Genomic DNA, 24,454 nt, shown 5'->3' with positions numbered 1-24,454 from the left:
AAAGTCAAAAAAATTGGTAAAATAAACATCCTTAAAATACTCCTAGAGAAGAAAATGCAACATTTTATGAAGTTCCCACCTCTAACATCTTAAACACTTTGTGCAGGATCACAACTTTCATAATACAATTAAAGTGATAGCACAAAAATACATCAGTGAGCAATACAGACAGAAAGACAAGCTATTCTTAATTACAGTGAAGTTCAATGTAAAAATATTATGCACACGCTCTAACTCGAATTATGTTTAGGTTCCCCTGCTCTCTTAAGAAAAACCATCCAATATTCACCCAGTGTCACTCTTCACCTTTCTTACACTGGAATTATAAGAAGAAGTCAGACATATATACCCCAACATTCATTAAGAATTGAATTACATGCAAACCTTGGCATGGTAAGTGTGATCTCCATCTTGAAAACTGATTGTTCCAAATGCATCCGTTGGACTCATCTTTGTATGTTTTTGCACAGACCATTCTTCATCTCTCTGCAGGGCAGGCTGATAGACAGGCCAACTACAGTCTAATCCTGGGTGATCTCCAATCAGACGTCCACAGCAGCATCTCACATTAGAGAGGTGAGATAAAGAGATTAGACGTAAAGAAACAATTTTATACTATACACACTTGTGCGCAGCTCTAGGATCATCACCAAAATAGTCCAAATAGTTTTCCTACAAAGAAGAGTATCTTTCTGACACTGAATAAAATAAAAATGAGCTCAGCTAAAAAATCTCAGAAATGACAAAATGACATTGAATTAAATATACATGCTTTACTAGATACATGACTTGTTCTCTGTCTTGAGAACACTGCTAACAGTTTGACAGTTTACCCAGAAATTAATTTTGACCTGAGATTTACTGGACTTGTGAAATTTCAGAGGAATATCTTAGGACACCAAGATTTGTTATGGTTATTACCAGAGGTTATTCTAGGTATTGAAGAAATATCTAGTAGTTACACTCATTAATTGGGAGGAGAGGAGCAACCCTCAGTCTAGAGACACCATTGTACTAACCCTTGGACATCAGCAAAGTGAATATACAAAATAAATTAAGTGCAATATTATGAGAAATTTAGCAGAAGCTCAGTTAGCATTAAAGGTTTGCAACAGGATGAATAACCCAGACTCCAAATTCAATCGGTATTACTGTCATACAGGCTCCAACAGGCTCCAGCCAGTTCTACAAGGGTAACTTTGATGTATTTATAGTGACATCTGACACTCCAGTTTTCCTTTAGACATTTCAAATGTTAACATACTCTGGGAAATGGAGATAAATTCTTCCCCTTTACTCTGTAAAATAACAAATAACCTCCAAAAGCCCAAATTCAGTCAAAAGACTGTCTTGGGACTCTGATGCATTTCTGGTGAATCTAGGTGCAAGCTAGATGTAAACTTGATCTACAAAATCCTCAAAAACTCAAAAAGAGAGACTATTTTCTGTGCAGATGAGTGTAAACTAACCAGTGAAAGATAAATACATTAAAAAAAAAAAAAGGCGCTAAGCAAATTAAGGAAGTGAACTGCTTTAGAGAGGTACTTTTTGACACCTAGAAACCAAAAAATTTTGTTTGCATCCCTGTTTTCTTAAACAGGCAAATAGCAAATCATATTTGATTGATGTAATGCTCTGCAAAAGCAAACTGAAGAAAGAAGCCTCCTACAGTTACAGGTAATTAATAAATCAATTAATCTTCGTGAAGAATTGCAGAGTCATAGAAACCTTAAGCTGCAAAAAAGACTTGAGCTCTGTTATCATATGTATGATGGTGCTTAGCTAGAAGTCAGAAAGCAATAGGGGCTATCAAAAATGCCTGACTTTTGTCAAGCTAATTCAACATGGATTAGCTAATTTAGTAGGAAATCACAGAAATACAGGGATTTTCCACAAAGTCAGGCACGCAGTCACAAGTGAATCCTGTAAAAATAAAGAGGAATTGATCTAGCTGGAAGTAGGGAGAAAGCCTCATTGAGACCCTTTTTGTCAGTCTGTTCTAACCAGAAGTATTCTCCAGTCCAGCTCACTGCATTCACTGCATGATTCCACAACCATTTGCACCATGGTGGTGATAAGGAAAAAACAAAACAAACAAAAATAAATAAATAAATATTAAAAAACAAGAAATAGCAGAGCAGGCACAGGAGCTGATGAAACTAGCTACTGATCTAGAAATCTTATTCTGATGACCCCAAAATCAAAACCTGCTGTAATTCTGACTCCTCAGAGGCAATCCAGGTCAAGGATCATGAACTAGACAAAAAGTATCCAAAACTGGAACTTGGAGAATAAGCCAGTCACACCAAAACATTTACAGGTACACAATGTTTCCTGTTTCAGGAAACTGCATGGGTTCAACACAGATGGAAGATCATTGCAGATCTTGTGAGTGCTGTCAAATAGCGGGTGGACTCAGACTTCATTGAGAGTTGCTACAGAGCCATACCTGTTCTAAAACTGTTTCAGAGCAATGTAGCTGCAAAGCCAGATAACGCAAGCAAAACAGCCTTGGATAACATCTGCCTGCAAAGGACATGAGGGCAATGACTATACTTGTTTATGGCTCTGCCAATGTACCTCAAAGGAAGGACCAGAAAAAAGAAATAGCTTTGATTTTATTATGGGTCTTCAGAGGGCATATTTCCTTACAGGTGAGGTATTAGCCTTCTTGCTCCATTTTTTTTCTCATACTTTTGCTCTTCTGGGGACTCCAGGGTATGAGACAGTACGATGTCCACAAAAAAAGAGATCTCCAGAGGAAAAATGAGTAACAGTGTCCTTACTCATTTTGGTCCTGAAAATATCTTGTTGTCACCATTCTGCTCCTGGAGTGGTCTCACCATAACAAACCCATTTATGCAGGAGTCATTCTGGAAGACAGTGAGCCAATAGTAGTCCCAACTAAATACTACATCAACTTTAACTACTTACTATACCACATTACACAGTCCAACCCAGCACAGGCCAGTGCTTGGAAGAACAGCATTGAAAAGCAATCAGACTCATTATCAGTGCATTAAATTTTCTAAAATCTGAATTAATTTCAGTCTACAGAGTAAACCATCATCAAATACGAGCACAGAATGACTATCTAATGTTACTGCTCCATACAGGGTAACATCAGCAGTACTTTCTAGAACAGCAAGAGCCAGAGCAACCTTCCTTTTTAAAGCAGAGATCCTATAGAAAGCAACCAACTATCTGGCATGACAAATCAGTGCAGTAACCTTGAAACTGAGAGGCCCAATGAACATTTAACAGCTTTAGTAATTAACAGCATTAGCTCTGCATACTTAATGCTTGGATGCAAATACACCCACAGGTGAACTGCACTCAGAACAGTTCAGCTACGCTCAGCAGACAGTGAAAGAATTGCACGTGGACCTAACACGTGCAACATAGGGTACATACACCTGCTTTTACCTCAGTGATTACCATAATAAGAGGTATGAACTCAAAGGGTCTTGTATTTCCCAAGCAGCTCATGCTCTGCCACATCCTGGCATGCTCAGGTTCTTCAGCCAACTAGCAGTAACAGACCAGGTGCTAAGGCCTTCCTGATGTGAGAGTTCAAATGGCAAGACCAAGAGGCTCTCAGAAAGGGTGAGGAAACCAAAGCACGACATCACACACATCTGTTTTGTTTTGCTTTTCTGTAAACTTTTGTGCTGTGTGCATAGCTACAGGGCTCAAGGAGGACAGGAGCTCACACCCAGGGTTGGTGGTTAAGCCAGGGATTGCTTGGGAGCTCTGGAGCCACATACCCTGGGACCCATTAAGCTGCACCCCAGGGTGCTGATGGAGAGCAGCCATACAAGGGCATTAGCCAGCTCCATCAGCTCTGAAAGGACCATGGAGATCAGCTGGAGAGAGGCAAATGCCACACCTGCCTTCAAAAATGGGGAAAACCCAACCTGAGGAACTGCAGGCCTGCTGGCCTCCCTTCAGTACTGGGTGAGATCATGGAGCGAGTCCTCCTGGAGCCCATGTCTGGGCACATGAGGGAGAAGGCAGTGACCAGGAGCAGTCAGCGAGAGCTCACCAAGGATAAATCATGCCTGTCCCACCTGACTGCCCTCTGTGGGTTAAACCCTGGGGATGAAAGGAGAGCCAGGGATGCCGTTTATACCACTCCAGCTGGGCACCAGGCACAGCTCCCCAGTACCTTGTGTCTGGGCTGGGATGCTGCAGTCCAGGGGGAGGACACCCACAAACAGGCAGGAGGGGAGGGGAGGGGAGGGGAGGGGAGGCACCAAGGCAGTGGTGCTGGAGGCCTTGCCCTTGTGAGGCGAGGCTGTGGAGCAGGACCGGTTCAGCCGGGAAAAGGGGCAGCTGCGGGGGCTCCCAGCAGCAGCCCCGGCACTTTCAGGAGGGGACGGAGGAGACGCGGTCGGGCTCTGCCCAGCGGTGCCTGGTGGGAGGGCGGGAGGCAGGGCACAGTCTGAGGCACGAGGGGCTCAGGATGGAGACAAGGAAAAGCCTTTTCCCCACCAGGACAGCCCGGCCGTGGAGCCAAGGCCCAGGGAGGTCAGGACTCTGCACCCTGGGTATTCACACCCCTGGGAGAAGCCCTGAGCAGCCCAGCCTGAGCCCAGGCTGAGCCTGCTCTGGGCTGGGGACCTCCTTAAGGCCCTGCCAGCCTTCATTTTTCTATGATACTGTGAATATGTCGCAAGCATAATTTCAAAGTGTCAGCAATGACTCTACTGTCTTTGCCCAAAAGGCTCACCAAGCTATTAGCGAAGAAGGGAACAACGTCAGTAACACAAAAGCACACCCCTGGAAAATCACACTTAAAACAAAAAGGAGAAACCTGGAGGATTATTGCTGAAGTAACTGCAGTAACTACATTACAAAGTCCAGTGTCCTTGCAGACAGCACTTCAGTGCCCAAAAATTCACAGAATCATAGAATGGTTTGGGTTGGAAGGGAAGTTAAAGATCACCCAGTTCCAAGCCCCTACCATCAGCAGGGATGCCTCCCACTAGACCAGGTTGTCCAAAGCCCCATCCAATCCGGCCTTGAACACTTCCAGGAGTGGGGCGTCTACAACCTCTCTAGGAAACCTGTTCCAGTGCCTAACCAACCTCATCATTAAAAATTTCTTCCTTATATCTAATCTAGTATCTACCCTCTTTCAGCTTAAAACCATTACCCCTTGTCCTGTCGTTACACTCCCTGATAAGAAGATTTCCATCTTTCATGTGGGTCCCCTTTAAATACTGTAAGGCCTCTGTAAGGTCTCCGCAGAGCCTTCTCTTCTATAGATTAGACTACCCCAACTCTCTCAGCCTCTCTTCATAGTAGAGGTGCTCCAGCCCTCTGATCATCTTCGTGGCACTCCTCTGGACCCGCTCCAGCAGTTCCCTAGCTTTCTGTGGGTCCCAGAGCTGAACACAGTATGCCAGGTGGAGTTTCATGAGAGGGGAGTACAGAGGGGAGAATCACCTCCTTGGACCTGCTGCCCATGCTTCTTTTGATACAGCCCTAAATGTGTGTAAATGGTCAAACATAGAGACAATTTATGAGAGCACCTCAGATATGTAAGGATTCAGAAGTATGGCACCATGCTGCTGAATATTCACATAGTGAGACTGGTCTAGGTGCTTTCTGGTATGTATTTGTTAGCATTGCACTGAAGGGGCCATTTCAACACACCAGGGAAGAATGGACAAACAAGTGTGCTAGTGAGTTTATCAAATGTCATTAGCAACTACTTCATGGAATTATTCTACTTAGTATTAGCAAATAGTTGTGTAACTCAATCATAAACCGCAAACCTTGGAAGTTCTCTACAAATAAGAAATCATTAAGAGATTTCAATTGCCTGTGATATTGGGTCAAATTATAATAGGCAATAAGTACACTCACATCAATTTTGGACTGAGTAGAAAATCACAGATCTCAAGAGGCCTAAACCTGACTTCACTGCTGACCTAATAAATACAATATAAACAGTTATAACACTAAGGCAAAAATGATTTCCTCTTGTTAAGAACAGAAAAATTCTTCTCAAATAAAGCTCTGAGTGCATCATAAGATACACCAGTAGAAAAGAAGAGTTAACATTTGGGGAAATGTGCCTGCATGACTGAATGGCTGACTGAAATGAACATCAGACACCCACACACATTCTGCATGTATAGCGAGAGGGACATACAGGATCCATGGGAAAATACTCAACAAAATAGTAAAAGAAACAACTACAAGATGAAAAGTAAAAATCCAAAGGTATGGGATCTCTTTACAGAGAAAAGTGAAAGAGAAAAAATAAACCCATCCCGTTTTCCATTTTCTCTTCCTCCTTCTCCTACCATAATATTAGCATTCATGCAACTAAATAATGGTTCATTAGGTGGCTGATTTGGTGGAAAGCTATTTTTTTTTCCTCTAGGTTAATTTTCATACTAATGAGCTTCCAAGACCAACTAACAATATGGTCACACTATGAGCAGGGTGAGAGAGGTGGCACAGAACTACAGAACTGCTGTGGTCCTGATTTAGACTGGATTAAACCATGAGATTAAACCATGAAATTATACCCTAAGTACTCCTTTACTTAGCTCACCTGGCGCCAAAGGAATAACCATCTTGGAAGTGCAAGTTAACTTCAGCTTTCTTTCTACTTCTAGAACATTTGCAAAAAAATCTTTGGATCTCCTTTCTTCTGCTCTAAAGCAAAATACGCATACAACCATTCTTTATGGACAGATACCAGATAGAGGGAGTTGACCCTTTCTGAACTAATGCTGCACAGAATGTTTGCTTTACTTACAAATCCATTTGCAGTCATATGATTTACAGCAGTATTTTATTTGCTTTTTGGAAAATGTGATTCTTGTTTCATATAAGACTTAGAAGTAAAACAAAGGAATAGAATAGAATAGAATAGAATAGAATAGAATAGAATAGAATAGAATAGAATAGAATAGAATAGAATAGAATAGAATAGAACAGATCAGATCAGATCAGATCAGAACAGAACAGTTGGAAGGGACCTTCAGAGATCATCTTGTCCAACTGCAAAATGTGAAACATTTCATCAAAAAGCAAATAGTCAAGCTCACGCAGATGACAGAATCATTTTGCATCAGCTTACTAGTTGTTAGTTATTGGAAACATTGTTTTCTGGTGCTTCAGCTTTCAGAAGCCTTTAATGCAAAATTAATAACAAGGAAAGATTAAATGTTCATTCAAAAAACTTCTAGTTTATAACCATAAACAATACTAAAAGCAGTTTGGGAACACTAGCTGAACTAAAAATGTTGGATTGAAAACAACTAGTTAATACAAGCCACAAATACTAGCTGTCTGAAAAATCAACACATCAGTTAAAACCACCAAAATGATGTGATTTTTGCTACTTGCTGAAGGCAGGGACTTAGAATGCCCAGTGCAGAGCAGATGAAAACCTATCATCAGGGATGTTTCTTCTCCCTTTATTTTGTTTCTGCTCTTTCCCTCATTCTTAATGTTTTCCATTGCTTTCCTCTCTCTCTCCCTTGTATCATCCAGGATATAGCTGGAATTGTTTCCCATGTTAACATCACATTTCTGTCTTTCATTCATCAAGAGAAGATTAAGACAAACTCACACACAGAAATTATTTAGACAAAATTTTCTACTGGGAGTGAGTTAAAGTTTACCCTACAATTATTTTATGTAGGTTTATGGTAATATGTCTCCACCAGGTCCCCAGAAATTCTTTTCTGACATTGTAAGAGGAGGATATTTTTGCTGTCGTTTCTTCCTAGACTAGGAATATCCATTGCTGGTTTTATGTCATTAGAAAAATCATAGATACATATTTATGCACTCTTACCTGATTAAATTCTGGCACACCTGGCATCCTGCCGGACATCTGTGATAAAGATGGATAATTAATACATGCATGTATAAAAGAAAACATCTGTAACGGTATTCATAAAATATCAATTCACATGTAATAAAACTCTTACTAACAGAATTAAAGGTTGTGTTCTTCTGCATTCACCCTTGGAAGAACTACTGGGTAACTTCACTGATTTGTTTGGGGTTTTACATCTCAGAATATACATTATATCTGCATTTCATAGATGAGTCTTCCTTCTCATCTACTCTACACAATCCATGTGTTCAGAACAATACTATCCAAATTACAAGTTTACACCCTCAAAATGTGTTTTCACTGAGTATATTTAGGCAACACCATCCACTAGATACAGAGTTTGGAATGCCAAATCATGTTTTTCTTCTCAGTTCCTAAAGAATAGGTTGAGGATTTCATCTTTTCTTTACTCTTTTCACGCTCTATGCCAGCCTGAGCAGAAACCTGTGTCTCTGAACTTTGATAAACAGCTGACATTATTTTGAGGAAGGGAGAAAACAGTAGAACAGGATTAAGAATTCCTGCGCAGCAGTAGTGCAATATTAGAAGCATGACACTTTTTTCTCTTTCAGTTGGACGCCATACCACAGTTTTGGTTACTGGACTGAGAGCAAGGCGCCTAGGAAGGAAAAGAAGGTCAATTGTTCACAATTTCTAATCCAAACAAACAGTACCGTAGAAACACAGAATAGTTTGGGATGGAAGGGACTTTAAATCACCTAGTTCCAACCCACCTGCCATGGCAGGGACACCTCCCACTACGCCAGGTTGCTCAAACCCCATGCAACACTCCCAGGGATGGGGCAAACAACATCATTTAAAATGAACTGCTGAGATGTACTTAAAAATGGAGCAATCGCCAATGCAGCATTGCAAAACTGCAAAGAACTGCATCTAAACTTCACAGAACACCCAGAAAAGTGTATTCTGATTCTTTCTAAATGTTATCAGAAAGAAAATGAAATTAATTGTGTTACCTGTGAGGATCTTTTAAATTGGGAATTATGTTTGCACATTCTCTTTTACTGAAGACTTCTTCAATCCAAGATTTGGGGGACTGAAAAGACATTGCAAACATAATTGTATTCCTTAACTTCAGAACACAGTGCCAAAAAATGCTTTACAAAGTCTACATTGCTGTATATACATAATTCTGAATGATTCCTATCACAGTGTTAGATGGTAACAAATTCTAGGAGATTAACCTACAGCTCTCAATGGTCCTAGCCCTTCACTCCCAAGTTTTACAGAGCTCCATGGAAAGATGAACTATAAAATGTATTCCCACCCCTCAGTAATAAACATGAGAATGATTTAGAGTATCACATACATGTAACAGAGGAAGTGGCAAGGATAAACTAGGACTGTTTAAAGGACTGCACATTACTTCTGACTAGCAAGAAGACTATTAAGTGACAATTTTACTAAACCTGAAAATGTGCAAAAATGCAGTATTTTCTTTTTGCCTGAAAGTGATTGTTGACTCCTTCTTATTATTATCAGAGTTCAGAATTGATGCATCCTGGTTACATGTTTACTGAACTAGGACTATAGTGAAACACAAAAGACAAGGACCAAAGACTGGACCTACTGCTTACAGTGGTATTAGGTGGGGTTTCTCCACAGGGACGCTGCCTCAATGAAGGTTGTTGCAGTTGAATGAACTGAACAGTCACTGTGGTATAGCAATTTTTTTTTCAAAGAATTTCACTGGGAGTGAGATGATCTTTCAAGGTTCCCTTCCAATCCCTAACATTCTGTGATTCTGTGAACATCTTTCTATTCTGGCCTGCCAGAATCAAAATCCCTGAAAACAATGACTGTTTTCTGGATGTTGAACTTTGAAATCTCCAGGACTGAATTTAGTAAATACTAAAACAAAAGGAAGTTTTTTTGCACCTAAATGGAACTGCCACCATAATAAAACATGCAATGGACAGATATTTTATCCTTAAAAGTAAATACAATTATACTGATTATTATTGCCTTGTTTCTCATGTTTGTATTACTCTTTGTCTATGTATTGTCTATCTTCTACTTACATGGTAAGCCCTCTAGGACAGGGCACAATAAGGTCCTGGTTTATGATTAGGCTTACAAGGCAAACAGGAATCAAATTATAAACGTTGACTCCTTATTCACTTTTGATGCTTACAATTGATTATTCCTATGCAATATGTCTACCTAGCAAAAATATTTATGGTAAGTGCTTGTCTCCATACTTGTTTGTAAAATGTCTCCTTCATACAATGAATTAGAAAAGAATTCAATTCATGAGAATGACTGTAATTCAAATGATTAAGAGCAGTGCTAGGAGCGTTTTTATGGTTGGAGTTCAGCAATAATTCTTATAAAAGGGAATATTTCTCTTTTATCTCCTGAATGGAATTATGATCCCTAATAAAATGGGCCTGTTTGGGTATTTTTACTTTAGCTTCACATCCCTAAATGCCCCTGCATAATCTCACAGCTAATCACTTGGTTATAGAACGCCAAGAGCTACCTGGGTGAAATATCAGCTTGTCAGCAGGTTCAGATCCAGCTCCCATCAAGACTAATGGGAGTCCTTTCTTTGATTTTAATGTAGTCTGAATCAGGACCCCACTGACAAAGATGAAAGAGTTTATTAAAAAGCAGTTTGCTGGTATTGATGTGCATGTGTATTCTTCTGGGAGTAACTAATTGAATTGTGTCTGGTCGAGCTTAGAATGAAGAAGTAACAGCGTGGAAGACCCTCAGGGCTGGACAGAGCATGGGCATGCAGGAAAATTAATTATCCTAGAAAGACGCCTACTGAAGACAAGGCACAAAAATTAAATCCAAGGAAAAAAGTAGAAGCAGCAAAGCAAATTTCATTGTTTGAGGGCAGATACACACTGCTCTCAAAAACCTTTCAACAGTAGTCTTGTTAGTAATTAGAATTGTTTCACGCTTCCCAAGCCACTTTATTCTAGTTGTTTGAGCTATCAAGCAAAACAGTGAAATGTTTCTAATGTTACAATACCCTGAGACTCTGATTTTTCTGAGATCCATTACTATTTCAAGTAATGCTTTTCAAGCAAAAGTGGGGAACAAAAAATCTTTCTGTTCTATGGGACGCTTTGGATAAGAATGAATTTGACTGAAGTTTTCATTAATGTGAGTGGGTGTAATGGACAAGCCTCGCAGCACTTGCTGGGGAAATGTGCTCAGCCTTGTGTGAGAACAAAAACAACCATACTGCTTGCTGTCACTTTGATTAGTAACAACACCAGTAGTTGAAATACTTTTGAACAAGGTGCTGGCATCACACAGCCTCATCACACAACCTCCCTCCAGCTATTTTATCTCCAGTATGACATATTTTGAAGATCAAGTGTTATCTGGGTATTTTTCCAGGTGTGAAGGCCAGCACTGGAGAATACAGACCAGTGTAAAAGGAGGGCATTGCATCAACCTATGCACCAACAGAAAAACATGCAGCCAAATGAGCAAGGCTCTGGTGCTCAGGTAATCTGCACGTGAAAACACTTGAAAAAGTGTGTCTTAAGTTTTTATCTCCAAAATTCACTGTTACGATGGTACAAGTTACAACACAAATCAGTAATTTTAAAGTGGGTAGAGGTCATCTGGTATACTACAACTTTTTGGTGTGGCTATTTGAAAACAAAATATAATTTATAGTCTGCAAGGATAGCAATACACTGTGTTAAACTGAAATTACAGTATCTAATAGGGGAGATGTATAGGCTTCTTTACCATTAGCTTTTTGAACATCTAAGCTGTCTCCTAAAGTAACATACTTTCCTTTAAACAATTTTTATTTTTATTTTTTTTAGATTCTGTCTGGCAGGTGCTTAGGGGATTAAGACAAAAGTAATAATGCTCAAAATTCTGGATGCTTTGTGCAACGTTTTACAATTTGATCCATTTTCATAGGCAACTGAGGCAGTAAGGGCAGTGACCAACACATCCCGCAGCTGATCAGGCTACTTGAATCCCAGTGGGTCAGGCTTAAGGTCTAGTAAAGCCAATGGAAAAACGCTATTGACTCCAGTGAGCTTTGGATCACATGCCATGGCTCTAATCTTGCTCCTATAGAGATCATTGACAAAATTCCCATTTATTTCAAATGAACAAGGTCACAATGAACTTAATTTGACCTTTGAATCTTAATGCACCAAAGCTGTTATCTCACTCAAGTGGCTCAGAGATCCTCCTAGCATAACACTCATCTCAGATAACTCCACTTCAGGATTCTCAGCCTTAAAGAACTTCTCAGTAAATAGGGCTGGAAACAACATTTCAAACTAAAATTGATAGAATAGTGGTAATTTTCACCCCACTCTGCAAAGAAATAGATTATCATTCCATACTGATATTTCAACATTAATTTTTCTTTACACAGAGTTTGAAAAAGTGTTGGCTATGCTGTGCTGTCTCACCTCCTTGCTTCTTGTACTTTTTAAATTTAAAAAAGCAATACCTGGACAGAATATCGTATCTGCATATAATCCTGATGAAACCTGCCTAAACATCTGTAACTTTAACATTTGTTTTCATATGTAATGATAAACAAGTAAATATAGCAAAAAACAGTTTGCAAACTCTCCATCTTTTTTGTCTTTAATGAACTTGCTGAACAGATGGTTTTATTTAAAAGTATAACAAATTAAAATTGCAATCAATCATAGGAAAAAATAAAATAGAAGTTCATCTGTACTACTGTCTTTCATCTTGTGAAGCATAAGTGTCAAAACTGAAACACCATGATATACAACACATTTAGTGTTACTTTTATATAAAATGAAGGTGAAATCTTCCCTTCCTATGTATAATTTATACCATAACAATAACATCCATTTCTTAATCTAAGGCTTTAATAAGGTTTCTAAACTAATAATATAATTGGGAAAAGGGTTTTAAAACTTCATGTTCTTTACAGTCATTTGTGACATCAGCATTGGGCAAGTAAGAAAGGGAATAGGAGACTTCTCAACTGCTGTTTGTCAGATTTTGGTTCCTAGCTTTCTGAAAGACCTCTGTATATATACATGTAAATATACACAGACCTCTGTCTACATAAATAATAATAACAACAAAAAAGTATATTTCTTTTGTAAAACTGTGACAAACATTTCCAAATTGTCATCATTTAATGTCATCAACAACATGTCATCATGTCATCATGTCATCAACAACAAATTAAAATTTCTTCCTTCACTACAATGATATATAAAAATGTCAGCCAGTATCAACATGTATCCTTTCTACCACCAAATCCTAAAGGAGACAAAAATACACCCATATGTTATTTCTGGCTGACAAATTTCTTTTCTGATATACTGAAGACCAAAAGACAAGTTTATACTGCAATTTCCCTTCCAGAAAGTCCCAAGACCTTTATTTGGGAGTTTTGCCTTCTCATTTCTCACCAGTCAGAGGATTAGGATTGCTGCTTAGGCTTCCCTGCCACAGAAGAGGCTTTGCAGATTTCTAGCCTGATTTAGTCAATGGAGTAGGAAGAGTTTGGCGCTGAAATTTAAGGCGCATGAGTAGTTTTTAGAAAACTGCTTTTAATCACTTCTCCAATATATTTAATGTCTGAGATTCTTACATAATAGGGTATTAAAGGGATGCTGCCAGGTCAAATTTGGTTAAACAGAAGTAACATTTAAGAAATTAAGGTTTCCAGTAGTAAAGAAAGAGATCAAGAGTGTAAAATTCAGAGAAACACCCGTGCCACTTACTTATTTCAACCCCCTCTTGACAGGGAGTGAGAGCAGACAAAACCTAAAAGCCCAGACTACTAAAAAGGCAAGCAGCCCTCCAAAGCCCAGCAGCACCACCCGCAAGGTGCCACCAGAGCCAGGGCTGCAGTGCGGTGGGCTCAGCAACTCCTTGTGCACACAGGTTCACGCCTGGTGCTGACAGCCCCTGGCCCGACAGCATCACTGAGCAGGGGTGCAGCTTTGCTCTCTTCTCTCAGAGGAATACTGCAGTTCCCTTTCCTGCTGTCTTCTGCCCTTGTCCACCCTGACACATCCTAAAGGGCTTGCCAGAATCAGAGCTTTTAGATGCACTGCACCAATTTTACACCGATAAGCAGTGGCTAATGTGCATTTGTCCTGCTCTGGAATTAGCTTTCCTAAGCCAAGATCAGCAAGAAACATGCAGCCCCTTCAAGACCAGACAATAAGCACTGTTTCCTGGTTGAGTACCAAACTCAGGAAAACTAGGTTACAATGCAAAAACTAAACAACAAATATTTTAGTACCATTCGTTGTACTAACGTCCCCTTTGGGTGAAAGGCACAGATACATACATTTTCTACACAAACAGCATGCTGCTCCTGACATTGTCAAATTCCCTGCAAAAGGAAATTAAAAGGCACATATCTCTGTGTCAGAATAATTTCATCCGTTATCGAAATAAATTCTTCCACAAAACAGCTGCAACTGTCTATACTGTAGATGTAGACAGGAGAAGATAATGATAAATTATATAATGACTAGACATTTTAAATAATAGGCTAGTTCATTTAGGCAAAATCCATTTCTGTTGGAGACTAGTCAAAACAATCAAGTCACTTCCTAAACTGCAACAAATTAATACTGACAACAGAGAAAGCAGTGATCTCTGATTCAGGTCTTAGCCAAAACACTACTTCAAGAGATGAAATGTACTACCAAACACCATATACCTCTGCTCTGCACAGAATCCACTAAACACAACAACTTTTCTAACTAATAGAATCATAGAAATATAAAGGTTGGAAGAGACCTCCAAGATCATCTGGTCCAGCCATCCCCCTACCACCAATATCACCCACTAAACCATGTCCCTAAGCACCAGGTCCAACCTTTCCTTAATCACCCCCAGGGACGGTGACACCACCACCTCCCTGGGCAACCCGTTCCAATGCCTGACTGCTCTTTCTGAGAAGAAATGTCTCCTCATTTCCAACTTAAACCTGCCTTGGCACAACTTGAGGCCATTCCCTCTTGTCCCTCGTGTCCCCCATGTCTCAAGGGTTTGGGTATCCCTAAAGCTCTTAAATATTAGAGCCAGTATTTTTGCAAAGCTTAGCAGATTGGGCAGAATTTCAGCAAAACTGGATATAGCTACCCACCATGTAATTCTGTTTCCAGTTTAGAAATGTTTTGTTATCCTGACAATGATGAGTTGAAAGCAAATACTTATTTAATTGCAACAGATAAACCTGGGACTAATAGCTTTGCCCCAGGACTCCAGTATACCTACACAATACCTGTAAAGAACTTTTACTACTCATGTCAAGAATTAGAAAGACCCAAAAGACCTAAAATTGATTTTCAGTGCCTGGGAAGGAGGGAGATGCCATTTTCAGGTGAAAGTTGTGAGAAATCAGCCTAAGGCAGCATGTGACCAACACTTATTCAAACACAAAGTGAGGGAGGGAAAGAAGAATTTCCCCTTAGCATAGCCACTACAAGAATCCAGCCTCAATGTTCAGCAGAGTATCCTAAAATATCTTAAACTCTTTTAAAAATTAACTAGACATGGAGCAAGTCACTTGCAAGAACACTAGGTACCTGAAATGTAGCCAGAGTTCTTGTAAGCTAACACTCAAGACTATTTCACAAGAGCTCAGCTTGTCAGCAATTTTATATCTTTTTAACCCTTTGCCCTGGGATCTTTTCCTGAGCTATAAAAGCTGAGGTGGACTTTCAGGTATCATCATTGTATGCCTAACAAATCCTACATGAAATATAGGACTTCAGCAATATTTCTGCACCCCATGGTGATTGCTAAATTGCTGCCAGCATGAAAGAGAGTTCCAACTTCAACATGCTGTCTTGCATAAGCTTTTCAGGGTAGCAACTTTCTTCTTCAGTTTTCATTGCATGCATGCTTATGGTATGAAGTAATACAGCAACTGGTCATAACAAAGAACACCACTTTGGATTCAGGTAGGGCAGAAGTGTATTGTAAAATGACAGGGTTATATGCAATAAAACGCAAATGGAACATGAGGTTTCCAACAAACTCTCCGGTATTCTACAGTTTCACTGTGTTCAGGCTACACTGCAGCCTGGCTTGTAACACAGAAGCACTGTAGTTCTCCACAACTCTGCCACTGCAGTGCATCAGTCCATCTGTTACTAACTAGTATTTTTCGTTTTTCCAATTTTTCTTACCTACTACGTTGACCAAGTGTTCAGGACTGTAAATCTGTGGAATACTGCATTATAAGTAATTTAATTTGCAAGAAAACTTTCATCACTGCACTTCAAAAAGACTCACAGAAGTACTGTGCAAAAAAAATAAAATCACTTGAGTGGTTTTACTGCTCAACAGTTCACCTTGCCCAATTATAAAGGACAGCTACCAGTTAATCCCAAACCACTTCTGTAAGAAGACTCTAGATTCCATAGCACAGATTTTTTTTTTCACTTTTTAAAAATAAAGTATCATTTCAGGCCACAGCAGAATCTGTGTGATTATTTCCTAGTAATTCATTCAACTATATTTGCTGTTAGCATATTCTTAAATCTCTCAAGATATCCACACACACACACAAAAAAAAAAAAAAAAAAAAGAGGAGTCACCAGTGCTAACAGGTGTAAATCACACAGACCCAAGTTTAGAGAGGAACAACAGAACTTGTTGAAAATCTTCAGTTATACTAAAGAAAAATTTTAGATGATTCTCCTTAGCACAAATGGAGCCTGTCAGCTTCTTAGAAACACGTAAATTCAGTCTGGAATGCATACTATGGCATTTACTTTTACATTTAATCAACTGCACATAAAAGCAAAGAATGCATGGCTAAGTGCTTTTCTGGATCGGGGCCTTACATTGAAGGCTCATAAAAATGTTTCCAAATTTTCATCCCAAACTTAGCCAACAAAAGAAAACCCCTTTGATTGTAATTGGCTTTCCAAACATTGCTTCTAATCTCAGAGTGGACCACACAAGAAAACCAGAAGGACATTCTGATTGCAAATAGCAGTGGGGTCATGACAACAAAACACAGGAAATACTGAACAGAAAATGATCTCCTTGTTGCTGTCAAAGAAGTCCCAGCTTGACTCCTGGAACACAGAACTATCGCGCTGATGGAAAGCTGAGGCCACAGAATGAAATTAGCCTGTGCCAAATGAATTACCTCTTACTATTTAAGTTTATTAATTAATCAATTAAGCCTTTCTGCTGTCACCAAAGATGTAATGCTCCCCACTGGGTGCGGAGGCTCTGGGGGGACGCACGGTTTGCAGCTGGAGGCTCCGAGCAGACTCTCCTGTCCCGTCCCCCGCCACGGCCCACTGGCACCAGACTACAGGAAGGCCACAGAGGCAGGCACTCCCCGTAATGTTTCTGCCAACAACCCAGGCGCTTGCAAACAAGCTAAACACAGGAAATCTCAAATCACAATTCATCTTCCTCAGTGCTATCCTTGAAGCAGGCTCCAAACGCGTTGCTAAAAATCTTGTACAAGCATTACATATCTGCAAGTTACTTCTAAACACGTGTTGTGGATGTGTTCCCCAACTGGGAATGACAAAAGCCTCTGTGACATGAAACGTAATTTGGCCTTCTGCCTAAAATTGGCCAATACAAAACCCACTACTCTAGAAGCGTGGTAATTTTTGAGAAAGTTTGGATCCAGCTATGCTTCATAACTGTGACCCATACAGACAACAAAAACATCTGTGCTTGAAGCTGATGGCAGCTACTTTGCTAAACACTGACATCTAACACCACTAACATTAGAACACAGAATACTGTACATCACCCTCTTACAAAGCCAGTTCAATGAGCAGCCTAAAACATGGATTATTTAGCAAACTAGTCATACATTAAGATATATAAAAAATATCTTCTAATTATTTTAATGGATGGAAAACGGTCTGAAATTGCAGAGTGAATTATGCAAATTAAAAAACCTTTTGACAAAATGGAGAAGGAACCAGTAACAGAGTATTTGCAAATAGTTACAAATCTTAAAATGTAAGAATGATCCTACTTTACCATGTCTCTTTTGGAGTCAAAAGTTGCAGGGTTCCCACGAGGAACAGCCCTGCCTGCCTCACTGGCAACATTTCTGAAGCCAGTAATACTGGTATGACATTTTGGGACCACCAGAAGGCAATGCTTTTCCTTTGTTAACACCTGACGTTAGCAAAAGCAACTTGCTGTATTTGAAACTGGGTCTTACATACTGGGCAGTGAGGGATCACCCATGTCAGCCACACAACCACTGTGCTTACCTGTGCATGCCTCCATCAAAGATCCAAAATTATACAGCACAAAGCTCTTCCCAGTTTAAACTATCTACAGCTTCACTTGCAGTAGATTATATCTCTTGTGGCTCATGTTGTTGTTATTTGTTGAAATTATAAAATCTATTCTACATACTTAAAACACTGAACACAGCTTAAGAGTAAATATGAGTCATTGATCTTTTGCCAAAGATTTCCTCTTGATAGCCATCAAACTTTACTTGTGTTCTGTGAATATTTTTAGTTTTTCCAGGAAAGATCACAGCACGTTCTACATTCAAGTAAAAATGTTCCTTTGTTCTAAAAACACTCCATGTTTGTCCAGAAATTTAGTCTCTGTGCCTTAAAGTCATACTGAAATGAATTTTATGCCTGCCTTTTAACAGAAGACTACCCCTTTCTCATTTCTCTTGTCTTTTGGATCAATAGTACAGGTTCTCCTTCACCAAGAGAAGGCAAAGAAGAAAAGTAAATTAGATCTGACACCTGCTTATAAATTTCTGAGCATGCTTTCATTTATTTGTATTTTCACAGCAGAAGAGCTAATATTAGCTAGGGAGGTGACTCTCTGAAGACAGGATATATCTAAACTACCTGAATTTACTGTTGAAAGGAAAGCAAATAAAGTTTGCAATGTTCAGCTGGGAGAAGCATGAAAAACCCCAAGAAGTGGCAGTTTGATAGCAATCTGTGTTAAACTGCAGTACTACAAAGTTTACAGGATGTGAATGACCTAGACAAGTGTCCCCTGGAGCCTCTTGGCCATTTGCTGTCACTCCTGACACCCTTGTTCCTGTTGCTCCACTGCTTGTCTCACACCCTAATAAAATCTTTATGGGCTGGATTTGCATGCAGCAGACTTCATACATGCTGTGAGACAGGCAGGATTTTCACAGGACCGAAACCCCATTTTCCAAAGTGAGAGGGAGGGCAGCTCTGATGAGCTCTGAGGAGGATGAAGCCATGGTCCCACATCTGCATCTCCAAGGTGGACAACGCTTGCTGTTCTCCCCGGCACTGCCCAATCTAGCACCTCCCAAATAAAAAACAAAAACACTTTTCTTTGTGGTGTCTTGCTTTTAAATATAAATCACTCCATTGTAAATATGAATATCTCCATGAAGGAAACTATCCCTGGCCTGGGAGTAGCTGCACATGACGGGCCGTGGGTACAGGAATGTCCTGCCCCTTTGCAACAAAGGCCACTCGAGCACACCCTCAGGCCCTTCACCGGGTCTGTCAAAACCTACCCTTCAGCCTCGTGTGCCAAGATACACTCTGCGACACCCACATTATCAGCTGTTCCTCGCACTGCAGGCTGCACAAGCAGCCAAAGGGCTTCTCCTTCCCTGGGCCTGGAGGGCGAGGAGCAGCTGTGGCTGCCACTTACACCGGGCCCAGGGGACAGCACAGCAATGGCCCAAGCCATCACCAAAGCTCCTTGTCCCCGCCACACCAGGCTAGGCTCCCCTGTGTCCCAGATGGTCTCTGCTCCCTCCCACCCTGCTCACCAAGCTGTGGGGCTGCATCCATGTGGGGTCAGCTCCGTGAGCTGCGCCAGCATGAGGGGAGGCAGTGGGGACAGCACCAGCATGCGGGGAGGCAGTGGGGACAGCACCAGCATGCAGATGGCACGTGGTATGTGTCATAAGCACCAGGGACATACTAGTCTAAGTTCCTCTGCCCCTCTTTGGGTGTCAAGTCATGCCAGTAAAGTGTAAACAGATACAGTCGTTTATAGCAGTAGGGCTGGGATCAAACCAGGGACTGTCCCGTTCTAGCTGGGCTGGTAGGAAATTTACACCCACAGCCCAACCTGAGCAGCGTGCACTCATCCAACCGGTGCTAAAGTCACAGCAGGTGACAAACCCTTTACGGCAACAACCAAGTCTCCCATCACCTTTGCACTAGTAATCTCTAGCACTACATGGCAGCTAGGAAACCATGTTTTTAATGGAAATGTGTTATTTTTTGACGCTGTGGAGCTAGCACCACAGTACAGCCACGGCCATTCACACATTTCCAGACCATTGCACCTGGGACCATCAAGGGCTAGGCGATGAGTGCCAGCTAAGTGTGCATTCATCCTCAGCAATAACACAGAAGTGAGCTAAACTCCACCCTCATCACTGAGACTTACTAATTACCGGAAGCACCCATTCTGGTAGCAACCCAAGGCCATTTGATTCGGTAACAGTGGTGTCAAGATGTCACAACAGCAGTGCATTTTAAAAAAACTTTTTTCCTGAATTGCTTCTATCAGTGTGCCTATCTTCTGTCCCCAGTCAAGAACAGCAAGTAATCCCAGAAACTATTTTTGTATGCCTCCTTCTGTGCCCACATGATGGACAGAGGGAATTGGACAACCCAGAAAACCATGTACCAGAATCAGCACTATGGGAGAGAGGCAAAGCAATGACAGCCATATGGAAATTATGAAGACAAAGGCTTAATCCTGCCTTCTGTGAGGCTCAAACACTTTACTTGGAGCTACGACCCTTTCAAGGGGTCTCTTTTCTTCCAGGACCAGCAGAAGAAGGTATGACCAGCTCTCAATAACTGAGTTAAAATGGTAGAGATAAGAACATACAAGAAAATAACTGGTAATTCACAGCATAGTGATCCAAGTGGATCTCAAGGGTTTATCTAGTCTGCACCTTACACAGAAATATCTTTAAGTGTTACAAGAATCAGGGAAGCTTCACACAACAGTTGATAAAGCAGGTCCTCCTGAAAAACAGCTCTGAGAGAAAATGGAAAGTTTTTATCACGGCCCCCTCAGCTTCCCATTGTGCTGTCAACTGCCTGAAGTCTCAAATTCATTAAGGCAATTCTCCAAAAATTGGATTACCCAGCTGGGACCTACCACCTCCCTGGAGAGCAACCAAAAGCCTATGGGAGTCATGTGGGGGGGACCTACCTTTTCAACAGACAAGGTGTTGAGTGAAAAATGAATTTAAGGTTAACCAAGCCATGAAAAGGCAGGATGAGAGGACTCATTTAGGACAAAACATTGGGTCCTGCTCTGAGCACCCCGTTCCTGGTTCTTCATGTGACACTCCAAAAGACCCTGTCAGTAAGACCAGTCCTTCGTGATATTAGCTTAAGCATAAGTCAGGCACACAACTGCCCTGTCAAGACCAAGACCAAGAAAGATTTTAGGTGCCAGTATCCATATTTAAACTTAGCTAAAAGATCTTAGCTTATCTAGGTCCTGCTATAGTTTCAGTCTTTTCTTCCTCACATCATATGCTCATCTGACAAAATTCACCTCCAGAAGAGGTGGATTAATAAGTTTCTTGGAAAGAGTTGTCTGATATAAAATACTCATGATTTATATTTAACTATTTATACTAATGCAAGAAAATAGAAGTAACACGTGTATTTAGAAGATTTAACATTAATTTGCCTCTTTTTGTGTTATCACAGAGCTGACCAAACACAACCAAAAAAGTCACCTTTCTGCTTCTCTTCAAGTCGGTCTCAATTCAAGTCTCAAAACTGTGCAGCCATAAATAAAAATTAACAGTGAGGCTCCTATTGCAAATTTCTTTGGGAACATAGTATGTGGAGCTGAGAATACCAATGAAGTTGAAGTACTTCATAACTGATTATCCTTGTACTTATCCCAGTACTTCTGCTTCATAACTGATTATCTCTGGACTCAAGTGTAGAAATAACTGTGTGTCAGTTTCTTCATGCATTCCCCCCAGAATATGTATAAAGCAAAAGAGTAGATTATCTCTCATTATTTAGCTTACTCTTTCCACTGCCTGTCAGGTGCTCCTGGTTCCTCATCTCTAGTATCAGAAAGATGCAGGAACAGTATTGCAGATAGTACCTTTTCCCCCTCTGCTTAAGATTTTCTTCCGGGGAAGTTTTCGTTCCACTAAGGCAGATGTAACCAGGCTAGATCCACACTGATGGATGCTGCAGATGGGGTACAGCAGTACTCTTTGCCATCTTTTTTGCAACACCAGCCATGTTCAGAGTGGTGCTAATAGTGGTGAAGGGACCAACATTCTCTTCCTGCAGCTGCAACCTTCCCCTGACAAGCTACCCTGCACCAAAACCCAGCTTTAAAAACAATACCATAAATCAAGGACGATTTTGGTCCCATGACCATGAAAATTTGTTTTCTGTTATTGCTAGGCATCTGCCACAGTGGTTACACATGTGCAAACAAGAACTCCTTGGGATGACAGAGGAGTGAGGCGTTGCAGCTGCCCAGTTCATCAGGTTCTCCACAAAGTGGCCACAATGTACCCAAAGCTCGATTGGTTCCAGTGGGACCTATGCTCCTACATACCTCTGAAAACAAGAAATTAGGTGCATAAATCACATGTTTTTGAAAATGTCAGCTGTGACCCACCTATGAGCACTGCACAATTATGTGCATGCATGGACAGACAGATGCTTACCGAGACCTTGTTTTTCCCCATGAGCTGCAGAAATTTTAAACTCATCTACCTTCTGCTCTTCTAAAACTGCTATGTGACTTTTTAGATTCCACTTCAGTGTACACAAATGGGAAGGGTAAAAGAAGGTAACAATTGTCTTCCTCAACATCTACTTGTCCCTACAACATTAAAAAAAAAAAAATGTGAAGGTGGAGCTCAGAGAGGTATGTCTTCCTCCAGTGTGGTTCTGCATGATTCTTACGTTTTCTTCCTGGTACAGGTTACTTCCAGACAGCATATTTCAGCACATTCACTACAGGGTAATTTCTGTGCCTCTGACCTTTCAACAGCTGAGAAAGTTTCATCCTTTGTCCCTTATCAAGCCAAAAGACAATTAAGGAAACTTAAGTTCAAACATACTCTAACTTATTTACTGTTTATCATGTTTTTTAATAACACTATATAAGCATGTCATTACTTTATATAAGGTTGTTATAGTATACTATAAACTTATCAAGGAAAAACCTGTAAACTGATTTCAAAACTACAGAGCATATTCTTTCATTAAAAATCTTTCATATATAATGATGCTTCCTTAAGCCCATTTTAGCCTCATACAAATATGAGCATATTCCTGTAGGTAACACTGGAATTCCCCTGGGTTTGGCTACCTGTGGGGTCCAACGTGCAGTCAATCTCTGAAAGTGGCCACTCCATTTAGGTATCAAAAAAGGAGTTTGTGATTTACCTTCAGGAGTTTACAACTTAAAACCCAAGTTCATTTGTTTCTTGGTGTGCCGGCAGATACTGTGTATTTTAAAAATAATATTTGTAAACTGGGATACACACAAAGAAAAGTCTACTGTAGACATATTTCTTGTATCAGCAAGTATATTAGAAATAGATGCTCTAGGTACTTGGTTACAGCATGATCTGAACAAAATACCATCCAGTTTCACCATTTTATCTATAGCTAACAGAGCCTTTTTAAAATCCCAAGATTTGAGTGATGTGTGTTTCAGAGGGGAGGGGAGGGGAGGGGAGGGGAGGGGAGGGGAGGGAAGGGAAGGGAAGGGAAGGGAAGGGAAGGGAAGGGAAGGGAAGGGAAGGGAAGGGAAGGGAAGGGAAGGGAAGGGAAGGGAAGGGAAGGGAAGGGAAGGGAAGGGAAGGGATCTCCCGGCAGCATAACGGTGCAAAGAGCCCCAGCTTCAGCAGAGCCGGGGCCGTCTCCCCGAAGGCTCTGCAGTTGCGGTCGCAGGGAGGACCCCTGTGCCTGGGACGAGCCGGGGCAGCTCCCGCACCTGCGCCGGACCCGAGCGCGGAGCCGGCGGCGGAGCAGCGGTGCGCGGGGACAGCCGGGGGTCACGGGCACCTCTCGCTCAGCGCAGGGACCGCCGCGCCCCGCCGGCCGCCACCCCGCCGCCGGCTCGGCATGGGGCAGCGCGCCCCGGCCGGGCTGAGCACCAGGCGGCTGCGCTGCCTCGGCGCCCGGCCACCCGCCCCCGCCTCACCTCAGGCGGCGCGGGGGCCGCGGGTTCGCGGCTGCCCTCGGCCGGTCCGCGGCGGTGAGGGCGGCACGGAGCGGCCCGTGGGCGGCGGTCCTCGGCGCAGCGCTCGCGGGCAGGGTGCCTCCAGCCGCCCCCCCGCCAGTCCCGGCAGACGGGGCCCAGCTGGGCGAAGAGCAGGTCCCGCCACGCCGCCATGCCCGCGCGGCGCCGCCGATCCTTGTCCCGCAGCGGCCGAGCGGGCGGGCGGCGCCTCGGCGGGGCGCGGCGGCTCCCGGGGCGCCGGCCTTCACCCCCGGAGTGAGGCGAGGCGCCCCCCCGCGCCTCACGACCCGGCCCGGCCGACGGGCACCGGCACCGGCCCCGCGGGGCAATGCAGCTCCGCACCCGGCAGGCCCTGAACCGAGTGTCCCAAACGCGGCGTACACACGGCAA

The 24,454-nt window shown here is 41.8% G+C and overlaps 1 protein-coding gene across 1 annotated transcript in view; it reads right to left on the bottom strand.

Annotated features, from left to right (window-relative positions):
- Positions 1–24,217, bottom strand: part of TRPM6 (transient receptor potential cation channel subfamily M member 6) — an 86,796-nt gene extending 62,579 nt beyond the window's left edge. The window contains exons 1-3 of the mRNA XM_040541169.1: positions 24,026–24,217; positions 5,875–5,939; positions 385–562 (exon numbers count right to left, since the gene is read on the bottom strand). Of these exons, the coding sequence (XP_040397103.1) occupies positions 385–562; positions 5,875–5,939; positions 24,026–24,217 (435 nt within the window). The remainder of the gene's footprint in view (positions 1–384; positions 563–5,874; positions 5,940–24,025) is intronic.
- Positions 24,218–24,454: the final 237 nt, after the last annotated feature.

The sequence above is a fragment of the Cygnus olor genome, chromosome Z (genome assembly GCF_009769625.2).
Source record: "Cygnus olor isolate bCygOlo1 chromosome Z, bCygOlo1.pri.v2, whole genome shotgun sequence".
In the NCBI taxonomy this organism is placed as follows: Eukaryota; Metazoa; Chordata; class Aves; order Anseriformes; family Anatidae; genus Cygnus; species Cygnus olor.
This window is presented reverse-complemented; position numbering and strand designations above follow the sequence as displayed.